General features: G+C 36.8%; 1 protein-coding gene across 2 annotated transcripts in view; it reads left to right on the top strand.

The window, feature by feature from the left end:
- The window catches only part of KCNH8 (potassium voltage-gated channel subfamily H member 8), a 381,516-nt gene that overhangs the window by 196,947 nt on the left and 166,062 nt on the right, over positions 1–18,507 (top strand). For both annotated transcript variants that reach the window (XM_050777427.1, XM_050777425.1), the window contains 2 exons: positions 834–961; positions 6,012–6,252. In XM_050777427.1, the coding sequence (XP_050633384.1) occupies positions 834–961; positions 6,012–6,252 (369 nt within the window). The remainder of the gene's footprint in view (positions 1–833; positions 962–6,011; positions 6,253–18,507) is intronic.

Raw genomic sequence — 18,507 nt, 5'->3', positions numbered from 1 at the left:
TATCCAAATATTAGCCAATACTCATTTAATAGTTTATAGTTTTGGCATGTGTGTGGTGAAGCAGGCACATCTATTCACTTGCTGGTACTGTAAATTGCTGGAATGAAATATGGAATATGTATACCAAAATTTAAAATGTACATACCTCTGCCAGTAATTTATTTACTTAATAAACTCAAAGCTGTATGCATTTAAGAATTTTCTTTGCAGGATTGGCCACACGGATTTTGACAAAAAAATCTTAGGTAAATCTGAATCTTCATGATAGAGAAACAGTAAAATTAATAAAATTAGTTATATCCTTAACATAGTGTGCTATTAGCTGTTTAAAAAAATAGGAGAGAACTATAATATGCAAATATTGAATGATTTGCAAGTATTTTAATGTGAAAAAAGTAATAAGTAAACAATTTTTACTGTAAACATATATATATGCAGAGAAAAAATAATTGTAAGTGTGGATATAGGGTACATATTAGAAATTTTTCTGGAAAGAATGTTTTTAAATGTTGAGAGTAGAATTAGCGATTTCAGTGTGGAATAGCAGGAAGGAAGGAATAATACCCATTAATGATTTCCTGAACTATTTGAAAGTTCTCCTCTGTTCATGTATGTTTTACTTTAATTTTTAAAAATTAATGCAGTCAATATGATGATAAAAATGTACAAATTATAAAGGACTAAAATTAAATTAAATGTCATTAGGATCCAGCAGATTATTTTAGGTATTGGAAAACATGTACAATATGCTCTTGAAAGGGAACTGTCAAAACGACATTCTGGAGGTGAAATGATGCATGCATTTGTATCTAATGAGCTTTATTTTCCCCCAGACAAAGTCAAAGGAAGATCAAGAGCAGGGACCCACTTTGACTCAGCCCGGAGACGGAGTCGAGCAGTCCTTTATCACATCTCTGGGCACCTGCAAAGAAGAGAAAAGAACAAATTGAAAATAAATAACGTAGGTGGTATGTGTGTACAGGACGAATGCTAGTGTTTCCCCTGGTGGCAATGTTTGACTCGTTAAAGAAAGGCCTCAATTACCCATTTACTGGCTTGCCTACATTTTTTTTTTCCACTTTGGTTTGTGCTTTTCTATATAGAACAAACTGGAAAAGGTCAGCAGTCATGAGGCATTTCTATAATAAAAGTGCTTAATCATAGTGTTATCACAGCATAGAGATTAGAATATTATTGCAGTGAAGTAAATATGGTACTAGGGACACTGCAAATGGGGACACACTGGTTACATTTTATGAAACAAAAATGATGCAGCAAGTCATATTACACATTCATAGTTTATTGGTTAAAATTTCTCAAATTTAATTTTAGTTCCATCGTTTTGCACATTATCTAGTTCTACAAATGCTTTTATCCAGGAGAAACAAGACCAAATCAAAGCCATTACGCCACTAAAAAACTTTCATTATATATAAAACACAGTTGAAAATTTCACAGTGAAACACTGGATTTACAATTGCATACCATACATTAAACAATTTTGGAAAGTCACACTTTTAGTAAATTACAATAGAGTTGCTTTCTGAAATATGGTGTCTCTCTGTCAAAGCCACAACAAATAACTATGCCTGTATAAGGTGATTCTTTCCAATTTTACATGACATATATCCTCCAGGATTTCACACTGAATTTTGTAACTGGTTCTTAGCACTAAGAGACTTCACTGAGAAACCTAGAACAATATCTATTTAGTTGTAGATAGTCAGAGTTTTAAAATGATGTTAATGTCATTAATTTGCCTTATGGAATCATCAAAACATATATGGGGGGTTGTGTGACCATAGGTGGCAGATTAAATACCAGCATCTAACTTGCCAATGACAAGAAAAAGTCACATGAAATGACCAGATCTATTTTGGAATTGATTTAAGATCCAGAAGTTCTGGGAGTTAACGACAGAGGGGGGATACTTTGGCATTTTATTTTTAACATAGCAAGCTCAAGGACTACCTAATCTGACATACACATACACATGCTTTGATAAAACAGGACCATTCATCAGACATACAAAGTATTCATTTCTCTGATTGTAGTGAACAAAGAAAGATGTATGAACCCAGGGTGAGGAGCGAGATTTGACATGAACGTGCTGCAAACCTGGCTCTACTTCAGTGCAACTTTCTGGAAGCCAAAACAAGATGTTTTGAATCATTTGTCCTTCCAGGACCATCAACCATGTCCGTGCTGGTCTGCCATGTACCACTGTGGAGGGTCACATTTTGATGGTTTTTTTTTTTTTTTTTGGTCCTAATTCAATATAAAGGTTCTCTAGGGATACGTGTGCCCGAGTGTTATATTGATTTCCTGGGAATCCAGGGAGAGGCTTGAAACAGTACACACCACTTGATCTATGGATCCTTCCACTGGTGCCTATTTACATCCCCTTTCAGTTACCAAGTCAGCCTTAGTGACATAAGCAAGTTATAGGAAGAAACAAAGGTAACTACATCTGGGCTTGATTCCATGCAAACCAACCAGCAAAGCACCTAAACAAATATTATCCACAGATTCTGTAAGGCTGAAAGCTGACACTATCTAGCTTTTAGTGGAGAATTTAAACGTAGTAAGAATTAGTGCTTTAAAATGCATTTGCTGGGCATGCTATTTTTCCCTTTAGATTTAACAAAGTACAAAGCAGTACTTAAAAATATGATTTCAAAAAAAGTATAACTCCCATTACTTAGCTAATTTGCTTAATTGCCATTCATTTAAGAAATACAAACATCAGGGTAGAGTATTAAAATAATACATAGTAATTTAAGACGCCTAATCAGCACAGTGACTCTAATACTACAGGTAATACTAGAGGTAATATCTAATACTACAGGTAATATCTTATTCCTGAAGCAAAGTATGGAATCAGGAATTGCCCTGTTCACCTGTTCACCATCTCCTTTCAGGAATAACAGAGTAGAATGGCTAAATGGCAGATAGAAGGAAGACAGAAGGGAGAAGAGGAAATGACTTGTATAGTTTATTAAATAAACAAATTTTCTGGAAATTCTGGCTGTAATAACATTTGCACACACAAAAAATAATTCTTAACATTTTATAGTCGTTTGCTATTTACAAATTCCTTTTACTTAAATCATATTATTTGATTCTCATAGAAGCCAGTACTAGGTCTGATTTTTATTAGTCCCATTTTAATGATGGAAAAAACTCAACTTATTAGAAGCAGCAGTTGTGGTACCCAATCTTTAATCTTCTAATTCAAAGCCACTGTGCTTCTGACTCTTACCTTGCTGTTTCTCAGATACAGTTCTGTGGAACAGGAATATATGCTTCAGCCATAGTCAAATGAACTCATCAGGTCATCAGCAGGTTTGGGAATCAAGATGCAACATATTTTAGTCTGTCTCTAACTTTGCCTGGTATACCTTGAAAAAGGTGTTTTCAAATTCTACCTTCCTTAATTTGTTATTCTGTCAATCAAATAAGAATGAGATGATGCAAATGTTTCCAACACGAAGAAATGTTAAAGATCACACTAGAGCCTTGGAAGCTTGAAAGGAGAGTGCTACAAATGCGTATTTCCGGCAGGGGACAGTGGTAATCATCAAAGGCATACACTGGCTTTAGATTACTCACTGAAATGACTGTAGAAATATTTTCACATTCTCTTGCTCATTCAGATGATAGCTTCAAAGGAACTATTGCAAAAATAGTTTAGGAAACAATTACCTTAATTAGGCACTGGAGTTAACTATTTTGTTGGTGTCACAGGTTAGAGGTTAAACATCTAAAACACCATTGGTACTAAAGAAATATGATTGAAGATTAATAAGTAAGATAAACCTAACATCTAGAGTAGACAAACTCCATGTTTGACAGTTACAAATAACATGTCTTCTTCCCTGCTTCCTGCTAAAAAGCATAATTTTACAACTGTGTAGAATTTTTCTTTACAATTTTAAGTATTTTTTTCATTTGAAAGGATTTTGATAAAACGTTACAAAAACTGGTGGAAGAGGAGGAGCATCTATTTTTTTTCACTCAGGTGATTATGTAAAGATGTTTGCAGGATTTGAGTTAACAACATTTCAAAATTTAAATCTAATCTCAAATGCATTGAATTCTCAGTATCTTTTAAAAATATTTTTAAAATATGTTCTAAGTAGCTTACAAAATGAAACCATGTGATTTATTTTCTGATTTGTACAGAAAAGTGATATATTGCTGAACTTTTGTGACAGAATCCCTAATGCTTCATTATCAGCATAATCAAAAACAAAAGCAAAAACTTCACTTTTTAGTTTTCCCAAATCATTACCCCTGGATATCGATGTTCCCTCAAACACTGTAAAATTTTAATTTCTGTAATATGATAGGAAAAATTTATGTGGATAGAAAATGAGACATTTCCCATGGCTTCTGATAACTCTTTATTGTAGTAAATATTCAGGGAAAATTTGGATTAGAATCAATCATGTTGTTATAACTAGAAGTGTTTATCAATAGTGGGAAGATTAATGGTTACAGACCTCAATTCCCTCTTCCAATGTAACAGACTGAATTTTTATGAGAAGCCCAACAGGGCTACTTCGTCTCCTCTTCTCTGTTTTATGCCAAAGTCTACCTTTGGAACTGGTTTCTTCAAACCAGAGAATGAGGCAAAGGAGACAGGATGAATATCAGGGAATTGTATGAAACATAGATGCAGTGGCAGATGGGCATCTAAGGACCATCTGGAAATAGTTTAACAGTGACCCACCACGAAGTGCTGACATTATGAGATGCCTGTGTGGGTTGAGTGAGAATATTAACAGGAAGTGGAAACATGGGTTGAAAATACCTACCAAAGAGAAATGCCAGACAGGGGTGCATTAATATCAAGGTAGCAAAACTATTCAATCACTGACAGTCACCACTTAGAGCTAGATGTCCCTGATGTTTCTGAACCTTTCTTGAATCCTCAGGTACTTCAGGATCCCTGAACACTTCACATTAATCTGCCCTTCCCTCAATGAGTGAGACAGGCACAACATAGTGACCTACAAGTAATATATATTCTGGAATTTTTAACTGCTCTGTTAATTCAACTAAACTTTCAAATATAAGTTTCCATTACCTATCTTGGATTTCTCATTAATTGAGGTCAAAGCAAGGTCTGCAAGTATCTGGTCACAGGCTTGTCAAATTTCCACACATGCTATTGTTGGGCCTCCCTTTGTCTTCTAGCAACAAGGGAATTGTTCATCAATTTGAACTGCATTCAAAGCGAAGTGCTTTTGCAGTTATCAAAAACTCCAGCTATTCTGCATTTAGTCAATTGCACAGTGAACACTGGCTTTCTCCTCCCCTGACTTGAATAATAACTCTTAAGTAACTGTTTCTTACTTTACCATCTGAACAATGTCTGGTGCATGTCAGACTGCATCTGTGTCTATCAAGGTAATGAGGTTTGGGTTCCCAACTTCACCAACAGCCACAATGCAAAAAATGAAAGTAGTTAGCATGACTTAGCTATATTTGGAAAGAAATGTAAACTGTTTACAATATATTATTGGTCATATATCTATTCTTTTTGGAAAGAAAGATACCATTGCTGTCATGAGTAAAATATCAGGTCAAATGTAGTCTTTAGATAATGACTGTCATCAGAAATCTATAAGTATACAGAATGTTCCCATGACAATAGGAATGTAAATATAGCTTTGTGTTTATAATGTGTGTAGGATTACATGTAACTGTGAATGTTTTTTGATGACATCTTAGGTAATGGTCTTTTTTATTTTTTAATGAACAAAATCTGGGTTACTCACTTAGCTTCATGACTAAACTCTGCATATTCCTGTTCCTTATAACAAAGATCTCTGCTCAGTTTTAGATGTTTAGATGTTTTGCATCACCAACTTTTAAAAGTCACTTGTAAGATATTGCATTGTGTAGTGAATGATCCTTCTCACAAAAGTGTATGTTTCAAACTATGTAAACCTTGTTTCTAATGTTGTGTTTCTCCTTTCTCTCCTTTTGGTCTTCATCCACAGAATGTTTTTGTAGATAAACCAGCATTTCCGGAGTATAAAGTTTCTGATGCAAAAAAGTCCAAATTCATACTTTTGCATTTTAGCACTTTTAAAGCTGGCTGGGACTGGCTTATTTTGTTGGCAACGTTTTATGTTGCTGTGACTGTACCTTACAACGTTTGCTTTATTGGCAATGACGACCTATCCACAACTCGGAGCACAACTGTCAGTGACATTGCAGTGGAGATCCTTTTTATTATAGGTAAGAACAAACAGCTGCTTTCTAGGATATTTGCATATGGGAAGTGAAGTGTGTTCCAGATTTTTCTGACATGAATTTGAACTAAGATCCATTTGCATGGGCGTGATTCAGCCTCTGATGCAAATTTTGGAGAAGCGCATACTGTATTTGGATTTCTGAAAATTGCCTCTTCCAACTTTTCCTGTTCCTTTATTCAAACAGATCTAAACTGATCTCCTGTGTTTCTATACTTATTTCATCCAAAATGGGCTAAAAAAGATTTAACAGCTGTTTTGTTTGTGTTCTCACATCCTTCATGATCTTAAACTTGTAGGGTCAGAGATGGGATTTGGCAAAAACCCACCAGTGGTGTTGTGACAGTGGTCCACTCCTTGACGTGGTTCTTTCTCCATGCCCTTCCGTGCCCTTTCAGCACGTTGATGGTTTCAATAGGTGACCTGGTTGCAGAAACAAAGCGTTACATAAGCCTTGCAGTAAATCTGGAGAAGCAGTGAGTATCTGATTTTAATTAAAGAAAAGGCCCCAAAGGATGTTTGTTAAGAGAATTTATCCCTAGAATATTGGGTACCTCAGTTGAAGCTGCATCTGTGCCAATTTTGTAAGCCTTTTCCTATTTTCCTGTCCTTTAAATCTTCATCTTGTTTAGACCAAAGCCTAGCTTTAGCTTGCTCATTCTAGGACAGATTCCGGGTCTTTAAGTCCCTGACTTAAAGTCAACAGGGACTTAAACTTAACTTAAAGTCTGTTAAGTCAACAGATTGACTCCCTGTTGAATTATTGACTGTCATTAGCAGCTGATACCTGCTTCTTTCCTTGGTCATGTTGATAGAGGGCTATATTCTTACTGTAAAGATGAGAGAATGTTTGAAAACATTACCATGCAGGTAGGTGAACACAGGAGTAAGAAATGGATCTTAAAATTACAAAGAAAAATAAATAAATAAGTGAGGCACATCAAAACCTTGGTTCAATGGTGGTGGTAGTTGGTTTTTTTTTTTTTTTTTTTTTTTTTTTTGGTTGTTTTTTTCTCAGTGAAGCTGTGACATCTTTGAGGTTAGAGTGAGTTTTCTTGTTGAATGTCAGCATGTTTGCTTTGGATGAGTTTGTGTGCTCTTGGTATGGCTTGCCATCATTATTAACATTGTATCTACTGGGCACATCCTTCAGAGCCTTGATAGGACCCCTGCTGTCACCCCAGAAGTGGTAGCTGTAGTGTGTTTAGGCCACTAGATGGCAATGTTGTCTAGTTAGGCAGATGGCAAATTTATTTTTAATTTTTTAATTTTAAAATATAGCTATCCTTTATTAGAAAGTTGTAACCATAAAGGGATCTGTTAAATAATGGTTAAATGGAAAATAACATTCCAGTTTGAACAAAAATTTAAAATGAAAATGGTAGACAAATTGGGTGTGTCTATGGTTTTGTATCCTTTTACTTTGCCAACATTTGACGTCTTCTTCCACCCACCCATGATGCACACATAAATTAACATCCTAAAAACACTCTCCATGACCTGGTCAAAATTCTCAAGAATTTGGGCAGTCACTCAACATGTCTAAGCCTTCATTTTTTGTAGTAACAATTGCATAGGGTTTCATGAAATAATAGATGTAAGTATCTGCTTAACAAATATTTCATCATCTTATTATTGTTATTTACAACTTTGTTATTAGGTTAAGTTATATCTTGAACTTTCCTTTCCATTCTTCCTGGTTCTTAGATATTTGAAATTCTTTGGCCTTAGAAGCCACTTCTGTAACTGTGTATTCATTAACAGATGATGACTTATTTACTCCCATAAAAACTCATACTTTTGAAGGAGATATTTTAAAAGTTTTTGTTTATTTCGTTTTAAGGCTGCTTTTCTCTACTAAACCAATGGAGACTCTTTTGCTCCCCTGATAGCAACCCCTAAATTCTTCTGTGTTTTTTATTACTGTCATTTCTACTGTTCTTCAGGCAGCAAGATGGTTCTCCCAGTAGGCAATATCCATCCCTTACTAGCTACATGACAAAGGAATGAAAACCCATTCCAATTTTTTTGCAGTTTACTTTCTGCAAAGATTCGTTTAGGATTTGAAATTTTGGTCTGAAAGCAGTTCTAGTGTGACTCCTGCCTGAAATCCCTTGTTGATGGACTTATTTTTATAAGCAGTAAAAACTTTCCTGTTCTTTCCTGGTGTTATCTGCTTGCTCTTTCTTTTGAATGAGTTTAAGCATATCTACAATTATAGCATATTTAGAAAAATGACTTAAATTAATATTTCTCTGTTTCCCCCAAACCTTTATTCTATAAAATACTTCAAAAAGGTGGCCTAACAGTGACATTGACAAGTAAGTTAAAATACTGGGGACAAAATAGTTGCCTGTAATATTGTATCTTTATAATGTGAAGGTAGTGTTCATACCATTTAATATTTGTTAAATTACTGCAGACTTAAACTTCCCTGTCTGACAGCTTTGAAGAGAGTAATCCTTCTCCTAGCATGGAGTTTGAGATCTGAGAATGAACAGACTGCCTCCTCAAGTGGGTCCCTGATCCCGGAGTAGCCTAAATGGGAGATACCTCCCAGTAGGGGCTGACTGACACCTCATATTGCCAGGTGCCCCTCTGAGACGAAGCTTCCAGAGGAAGGATCAAGCAGAAACATTTGCCATTCTTCAATATTTGTGTTCTGCAGCCTCTGCTGGTGATACCCAGGCAAACAGGATCTGGAGTGGACCGCCAGAAAACTCCAACAGGCCTGCAGCTTAGGGTCCTGACTGTTAGAAGGAAAACTAACAAACAGAAAGGACATCCACACCAAAACCCCATCTGTACATCACCATCGTCAAACACCAAAGGTAGATAAAACCACAAAGATGGGGAAAAAACAGAGCAGAAAAGTTGAAAATTCTAAAAAATCAGAGCATCTCTTCTCCTCCAAAGGAACGCAACTCCTTGCCAGCAATGGAACAAACCTGGATGGAGAATGACTTTGACAAGTTGAGAGAAGAAGGCTTCAGACGATTGGTAATAACAAACTTCTCTGAGCTAAAGGAGGATGTTCAAACCAATTGCAAAGCCAATAGAAAACCTTGAAAAACGATTAGATGAATGGCTAACTAGAATAAACAGCTTAGAGAAGACCATAAATGACCTGATGGAGCTGAAACCATGGCACAAGAACTATGTGCTGCATGCACAAGCTTGCAGTAGTTGATTCAATCAACTGGAAGAAAGTGTATCAGTGATTGAAGATCAGATGAATGAAACGATGCAAGAAGAGAAGTTTAGAGAAAAAAGAGGTAAAAGAAATGAACAAAGCCTCCAAGAAAGATGGGACTATATGAAAAGACCAAATCTATGCCTGATTGGTGTACCTGGAAGTAATGGGGAGAATGGAACCAAGTTGGAAAACACTCTTCAGGATATTATCCAGGAGAACTTCCCCAACGTAGCAAGGCAGGCCAACATTCAAATTTATGAAATACACAGAATGCCTACAAAGATACTCCTCAAGAAGAGCAACTCCAAGACACATAATTATCAGATTCACCAAATATGAAATGAAGAAAAAAATGTTAAGGGCAGCCAGAGAGAAAGGTAGGGTTACCCACAAAAGGAAGCCCATCAGACTAACAGCAGACCTCTCGGCAGAAACACTACAGGCCAGAAGAGAGTGGGGGCCAATATTTAATATTCTTAAACAAAAGAATTTGCAACCCAGAATTGCATATCCAGCCAAACTAAGCTTCATCAGTGAAGGAGAAATAAAATCATTTACAGACAAGCAAATGCTGAGAGATTTTGTCACCACCAGGCCTGCCTTACAAGAGCTCCTGAAGGAAGCACTAAAAACATGGAAAGGAACAACTGGAACCATCCACGGCAAACACATGCCAAATTATAAAGACCATCAATGCTAGGTAGAAACAGTATCAACTAACGAGCAAAATAACCAGTTAACATCCTACTTACAGGATCAAATTCACACGTAACAATATTAGCCTTAAATGTAAATGGGCTAAATGGTTGAATTAAAAGACACAGACTGGCAAATTGGATAAAGAGTCAAGACCCATCAGTGTGCTGTATTCAGGAGACCCATCTCACATGCAGAAACACACATAGGCTCAAAATAAAAGGATGGAGAAAGATCTACCAAGCAAATGGAAAACAAAAAATGGCAGGGGTTGCAATCCTAGTCTCTGATAAAACAGACTTTAAACCAACAAAGATCAAAAAAGACAGAGAAGGGCATTACATAATGGTAAAGGGATCAATGCAACAAGAAGAGCTAACTAGCCTACATATATATACACCCAATACAGGAGAACCCAGATTCATAAAGCAAGTCCTTAGGGACTTAAAAAGAGACTTAGACTCCCACACAATAATAATGGGAGATTTTAACACACCACTGTCAACGTTAGATCAACGAGACAGAAAGTTAAAAAGGATATCCAGGAATTGAACTCAGCTCTGCACCAAATGGACCTAATAGACATCTGCAGAACTCTCCACCCCAAATCAGTAGAATATACATTCTTCTCAGCACCACATCACACTTATTCAAAAATTGACCACATAGTTGGAAGTAAAGCACTCCTCAGCAAATGTAAAAGAACAGAAATTATAACAAGCTGTCTTTCAGTCCACAGTGCAATCAAACTAGAACTCAGGATTAAGAAATCAATCAAAACCACTCAACTACATAGGTACTGAACAACCTGGTCCTAAATGACTACTGGGTACATAACAAAATGAAGACTGAAGTAAAGATGTTCTTTGAAACCAATGAGAACAAAGATACAACATACCAGAATCTTTGGGACACATTTAAAGCAGTGTGTAGAGGGAAATTTATAGCACTAAATGCCCACAAGAGAAAGCAGGAAAGATCCAAAATTGACACCCTAATATCACAACTAAAATAACTAGAGAAGCAAGAGCAAACACATTCAAAAGCCAGCAGAAGGCAAGAAATAACCAAGATCAGAGCAGAATTGAAGGAGATCGAGACACAAAAAACCCTTCAAAAAATCAATGAATCCGGGAGCTGATTTTTTGAAAAGATCAACAAAATTGATAGACCACTAGCAAGAGTAATAAAGAAGAAAAGAGGGAAGAATCAAATAGATGCAATGAAAAATGATAAAGGGGATATCAATACAGAGAATACTGTAAAAATCTCTATGCAAATAAACTAGAAAATCTAGAAGAAATGGATAAATTCCTGGACCCATACACCCTCCCAAGACTAAACCAGGAAGAAGTTGAATCCCTGAATAGACCAATAACAGGCTATGAAATTCAGGCAATAATGAATACCCTACCAACCAAAAAAAGTCCAGGACCAGACGGATTCACAACCGAATTCTACCAGAGGTACAAGGAGGAGCTGGTACCATTCCTTCTGAAACTATTCCAATCAACAGAAAAACAGGGAATCCTCCCTAACTCATATTATGAAGCTAAACATCATCCTGATACCGAAGTCTGGCAGAGACACAACAAAAAAAGAGAATTTTAGACCAATATCCCTGATGAACATCAATGTAAAAATCCTCAATAAAATACTGGCAAGCCGAATCCAGCAGCACATCAAAAACTTTATCCACCACAATCAAGTGGGCTTCATCCCTGGGATGCAACGCTGGTTCAATGTATGCAAAACAATAAACATAATCCATCACATAAACAGAACAAAAGACAAAAACCACATGATTATCTCAATAGATGCAGAAAAGGCCTTCAACAAAACTCAACAGCCCTTCATGCTAAAAGCTCTCAATAAACTAGGTATTGATAGGACGTATCTCAAAAAAAAAAGGTGCTATTTATGACAAACCCACCCCCAATATCATACTGAATGGGCAAAAACTGGAAGCATTCCCCCTCTCTCTCCACTCCTATTCAACATAGTGTTGGAAGTTCTGGCCAGTGCAATCAGGCAGGAGAAAGAAATAAAGGCTACTCAATTAGAAAAAGAAGCAGTCCGATTGTCCCTGTTTGCAGATGACATGATTGTATATTTAGAAAACCCCATCGTCTCAGTCCAAAATCTCCTTCAGCTGATAAGCAACTTCAGCAAAGTCTCCAGATACAAAATCAATGTGCAAAAATCACAAGTATTCCTATACACCAATAACAGAAAAACAGAGAGCCAAATCATGAGTGAACTCCCATTCACAATTGCTTCAAATAGAATAAAATACCTAGGAATCCAACTTACAAGGGATGTGAAGGACCTCTTCAAGGAGAACTACAAACCGCTGCTCAACGAAATAAAAGAGGACACAAACAAATGGAAGAACATTCCATGCTCATGGATAGGAACAATCAATATTGTGAAAATGGCCATACTGCCCAAGGTAATTTATAGATTCAGTGCCATCCCCATCAAGCTACCAATGACTTTCTTCACAGAATTGGAAAACAACTACTTTAAAGTTCATGTGTAACCAAAAAAGAGCCTGCATTGTCACGACAATCCTAAACCAAAAGAACAAAGCTGGAGGCATCATGCCACCTGACTTCAAACTATACTACAAGGCCTACAGTAACCAAAACAGAGGGATACTGGTACCAAAACAGAGATATAGACCGATGGAACAGAACAGAGCCCTCAGAAATAATACTACACATCTACAACCATCTGATATTTGACAAACTTGACAAAAACAAGAGATGGGGAAAGGATTCCCCATTTAATAAATGGTACTGGGAAAACTGGCTAGCCATATGTAGAAAGTAGAAACTGGATCCCTTCCTTACACCTTATACAAAAAAGTAATTCAAGATGGATTAAATACTTAAATGTTAGACATAAAACCATAAAAACCCTAGAAGAAAACCTAGGCAATATCATTCAGGTCATAGGCATGGGCAAAGACTTCATGACTAAAATACCAAAGCAATGGCAACAAAAGCCAAAATTGACAAATGAGATCTAATTAAACTAAAGAACTTCTGCACAGCAAAATAAACTCTCATCAGAGTGAACAGGCAACCTACAGAATGGGAGAAAAAATTTACAATCTACCCTTCTGACAAAGGGCTAATATCCAGAATCTACAAAGAACTCAAACAAATTTACAAGAAAAAAATCAAACAACCCCATCAAAAAGTGGGCAAAGGATATGAAAAGACACTTCTCAAAAGAAGGCATTTATGCAGCCCACAGACACATGAAAAAATTCTCATCATCACTGGCCGTCAGAGAAATGCAAATCAAAACCACAATGAAATACCATCTCACACCAGTTAGAATGGCGATCATTAAAAAGTCAGGAAACAACAGGTGCTGGAGAGGATGTGTAGAAATAGGAACACTTTTACACTGTTGGTGGGACTGTAAACTAGTTCAACAATTGTGGAAGACAGTGTGGTGATTCCTCAAAGATCTAGAACTAGAAATACCATATGACCCAGCCATCTCATTACTGGGTATATACCCAAAGGATTATAAATCATGCTGCTATAAAGACACATGCACACACATATGTTTATTGCGGCACTATTCACAATAGCAAAGACTTGGAACCAACCCAAATGTCCATCAATAATAGATTGGATTAAGAAAATGAGGCACATATGCACCATGGAATATGATGCAGCCATCAAAAAACGATGAGTTCGTGTCCTTTGTTGGGACATGGATGAAGCTGGAAACCATCATTCTGAGCAAACTATCTCAAGGACAGAAAACCAAACACCGTATGTTCTCACTTATGGGTGGGAATTGAACAATGAGAACACTTGGACACAGGAGGGGAACATCACACACCAGGGCCTGTCGTGGGGTGAGGGGAAGGGTGAGGGATAGGATTAAGTGATATACGTAATGTAAATGACAAGTTAATGCATGCAGCACACCAACATGGCACATGTATACATATTTAACAAACATGCATGTTGTGCACATGTACCCTAGAAATTAAAGTATAACAAAATATATATATTTATTAAATTAATATGTGTGCTAAAATTTACATGTATATTTATATACTGTTTATTTTCTGTTTCTGGAATAGTATTATTAGTTTGACATCTTATAATCAATTAGGGCAGAATTGTTAAAACGTAGTGCAAAAAAGGTCTGGGAAGGAAAGGTGTTCATAGAACTACAAGAGGATGTTTTAAAAAATATTTTGGAATTTATGTCAACTCCATACAAAAATATAAGGCAGCATGATTACTTTAAAGTGAGAAATAATTCAAATGTTTCATGAAGAAAGGACCCACAGTCAAATTTGGAGGTGATATATCTCTTTGGGAGAGTCACAACACACTTTGGCATTGTAGGTCTTCTAAGAAGTTTATGATAAAGAAATTTATTTAAATACGATTAATCTGGCATCTCTCAAATTTATTTTTACCTCAGAACTCATTCTTTCCCAGACCACTTAGTAATGCTCTTTTGGGAAGATAGATTCAGAAACATTCTTCCCATATAGATTCACCATAAAGCAAGTGTCTGATTGTAAATTATGCTAGTCAAAACTTAAATATAAATGGTGAATCTGCAATTCTATGAAGAAAGTCACTGGTAGCTTAATGGGGATGGCATTGAGTCTATAAATTACCTTGGGCAGTATGGCCATTTTCACGATATTGATTCTTCCTATCCATGAGCATGGAAGTTTCTTCCATTCGTTTGTGTCCTCTTTTGTTTCGTTGAGCAGTGGTTTGTAGTTCTCCTTGAAGAGGTCCTTCACATCCCTTGTAAGTTGGATTCCTAGGTATTTTATTCTCTTTGAAGCAATTGTGAATGGAAGTTCATTCATGATTTGGATATCTGTCTGCTTTTAGTGTATAAGAATGCTTGTGATTTTTGCATGTTGATATTGTACCCTGAGACGTTGCTGAAGTTGCTTATCAGCTTAAGGAGATTTTGGGCTGAGACGATGGGGTTTTCTAAATATACAATCATGTCATCTGCAAACAGGGACAATTTGACTGCTTCTTTTCCTAATTGAATACCCTTTATTTCTTTCTCTTGCCTGATGGCACTGGCCAGAACTTCCAACACTATGTTGAATAGGAGTGGTGAGAGAGGGCATCCCTGTCTTGTGCCCATTTTTAAGGGGAATGCTTCCAGTTTTTGCCCAGTTAGTATGATATTGGCTATGGGTTTGTCATAAATAGCTCTTATTATTTTGAGATACATTCTGTCAGTACCAAATTTATTGAGAGTTTTTAGCATGAAGGGCTGTTGAATTTTGTCAAAGGCCTTTTCTGCATCTATTGAGATAATCATGTGGGTTTCGTCTTTGGTTCTGTTTATATGCTGGATTACGTTTATTGATTTGCATATGTTGAACCAACCTTGCATCCCAGGGATGAAGCCTACTTGATCCATGGTGGATAAGCTGTTTGATGTGCTGCTGGATTTGGTTTGCCAGTATTTTATTGATTTGTTTGCCAGTATTTTATTGCATCGATGTTTATCAGTTATATTGGTCTAAAATTCTCTTTCTTTGTTGTGTCTCTGCCAGGCTTTGGTATCAGGATGATGTTGGCACCATAAAATAAGTTAGGGAGGATTCCCTCTTTTTCTATTGATTGGAATCGTTTCAGAAGGAATGGTACCAGCTCCTCCTTGTACCTCTGGTAGAATTCGGTTGTGAATCCGTCTGGTCCTGGACTCTTTTTGGTTGGTAGGCTATTAATTGTTGCCTCAATTTCAAAGCCTGCTATTGGTCTATTCAGGGACTCACCCTCTTCTGGTTTAGTCTTGGGAGAGTGTAAGTGTCCAGGAATTTATCCATTTCTTCTAGGTTTTCTAGTTTATTTGCATAGAGGTGTTTATAGTTTTCTCTGATGGTAGTTTGTATCTCTGTGGGATCGGTGGTGATATCCCCTTTATCATTTTTTATTGTGTCTATTTGATTCTTCTCTCTTTTCTTCTTTATTACTCTTGCTAGTGGTCTATCAATTTTGTTGATCTTTTCAAAAAACCAGCTCCTGGATTCATTGATGTTTTGAAGGGTTTTTGTGTCTCTATCTCCTTCAGTTGTACTCTGATCTTAGTTATTTCTTGCCTTCTGCTAGCTTTTGAATGTGTTTGCTCTTGCTTCTCTAGTTCTTTTAATTGTGGTGTTAGGGTGTCAATTTTAGATTTTCCTGCTTTCTTTTGTGGGCATTTAGTGCTATAAATTTCCCTCTACACACTGTTTTAAATGTGTCCCAGAGATTCTGGTATGTTGTGTCTTTGTTCTCATTGGTTTCAAAGAACATCTTTACTTCAGTCTTCATTTTGTTATGTACCCAGTAGTCATTCAGGAGCAGATTTTTCAGTTTCCATATAGTTGAGCGATTTTGATTGAGTTTCTTAATCCTGAGTTCTAGTTTGATTGCACTGTGGTCTGAGAGACAGTTTGTTATAATTTCTGTTCTTTTACATTTGCTGAGGAGTGCTTTACTTCCAACTATGTGGTCAACTTTGGAATAAGTGCAATGTGGTGCTGAGAAGAATGTATATTCTGCTGATTTGGGGTGGAGAGTTCTGTAGATGTCTATTAGGTCTGCTTGGTGCGGAGTTGAGTTCAATTCCTGGATATCCCTGTTAACTTTCTGTCTCGTTGATCTGTCTAATATTGACAGTGGTGTGTTAAAATCTCCCATTATTATTGTGTGAGAGTCTAAGTCTCTTTTTAAGTCTCTAAGGACTTGCTTTATGAATCTGGGTGCTCCTATATTGGGTGCATATATATGTAGGATAGTTAGCTCTTCTTGTTGCATTGATCCCTTTACCATCATGTAATGGCATTCTTTGTCTCTTTTGATCTTTGTTGGTTTAAAGTCTGTTTTATCAGAGACTAGGTTTGCAATGCCTGCCTTTTTTTGTTTTCCATTTGCTTGGTAGATCTTCCTCCATCCCTTTATTTTCAGCCTATGTGTGTCTCTGCATGTGAGATGGGTCTCCTGAATACAGCACACTGATGGGTCTTGACTCTTTATCCAATTTGCCAGTCTGTGTCTTTTAATTCGACCATTTAGCCCATTTACATTTAAGCTTAATATTGTTATGTGTGAACTTGATCCTGTAAGTAGGATGTTAGCTGGTTATTTTGTTTGCTAGTTGATGCAGTTTCTTCCTAGCAATGATGGTCTTTACATTTTGGCATATTTTTGCAGTGGCTGCTACTGGTTGTTCCTTTCCATGTTTAGTGCTTCCTTCAGGAGCTCTTGTAGGGCAGGCCTGGTGGTGACAAAATCTCTAAGCATTTGCTTGTCTCTAAAGGATTTTATTTCTCCTTCACTTGAAGCTTAGTTTGCCTGGATATGAAATTCTTGGCTGAAAATTCTTTTGTTTAAGTATGTTGAATATTGGCCCCCACTCTCTTCTGGCCTGTAGTGTTTCTGCCAAGAGGTCTGCTGTTAGTCTGATGGGCTTCCCTTTGTGGGTAACCTGACCTTTCTCTCTGGCTGCCCTTAACATTTTTTCCTTCAATTCAACTTTGGTGAATCTGACAATTCTGTGTCTTGGAGTTGCTCTTCTCAAGGAGTATCTTTGTGGTGTTCTCTGTATTTCCTGAATTTGAATGTTGGCCTGCCTTGCTACTTTGGGGAAGTTCTCCTGGATAATATCCTGAAGAGTGTTTTCCAACTTGGTTCCATTCTCCCCGTCATTTTGAGGCACACCAATCAGACGTAGATTTGGTCTTTTCTCATAATCCCGTATTTCTTGGAGTCTTTGTTCATTTCTTTTTACTCTTTTTTTCTCTAAACTTGTCTTCTCGCTTCATTTCATTCATTTGATCTTCAATCACTGATGCTCTTTCTTCCAGTTGATCAAGTTGGTTACTGAAGCTTGTGCATTTGTCACATAGTTCTCATGTCATGGTTTTCATCTCTATCAGGTCATTTATTGATTCTTTGCATTGGGTATTCTAGTTATCCATTTGTCAAATCTTTTTTCAAGGTTTTTAGTTTATTTGCACTGGGTTCATAGTTCCTCCTTTAGTTCTCAGAAGTTTGATCGACTGAAGCCTTCTTCTCTCCACTAGTCAAAGTCATTCTCCGTCCAGATTTGTTCCGTTGCTGGCGAGTAGCTGCATTCCTTTGGAGGGGGAGATGCGCTCTGATTTTCTGGATTTTCAGCTTTTCTGCACTGCTTTTTCCCCATCTTTGTGGTTTTATCTACCTTTGGTCTTTGATCATGGTGACATACAGATGGGGTTTTGGTGTGGATGTCCTTTCTGTTTGTTAATTTTCCTTCTAACAGTCAGGACCCTCAGCTACAGGTCTGTTGGAGTTTGCTTGA

The sequence above is a fragment of the Macaca thibetana genome, chromosome 2 (genome assembly GCF_024542745.1).
Source record: "Macaca thibetana thibetana isolate TM-01 chromosome 2, ASM2454274v1, whole genome shotgun sequence".
NCBI classification, from domain to species: Eukaryota; Metazoa; Chordata; class Mammalia; order Primates; family Cercopithecidae; genus Macaca; species Macaca thibetana.
This window is presented reverse-complemented; position numbering and strand designations above follow the sequence as displayed.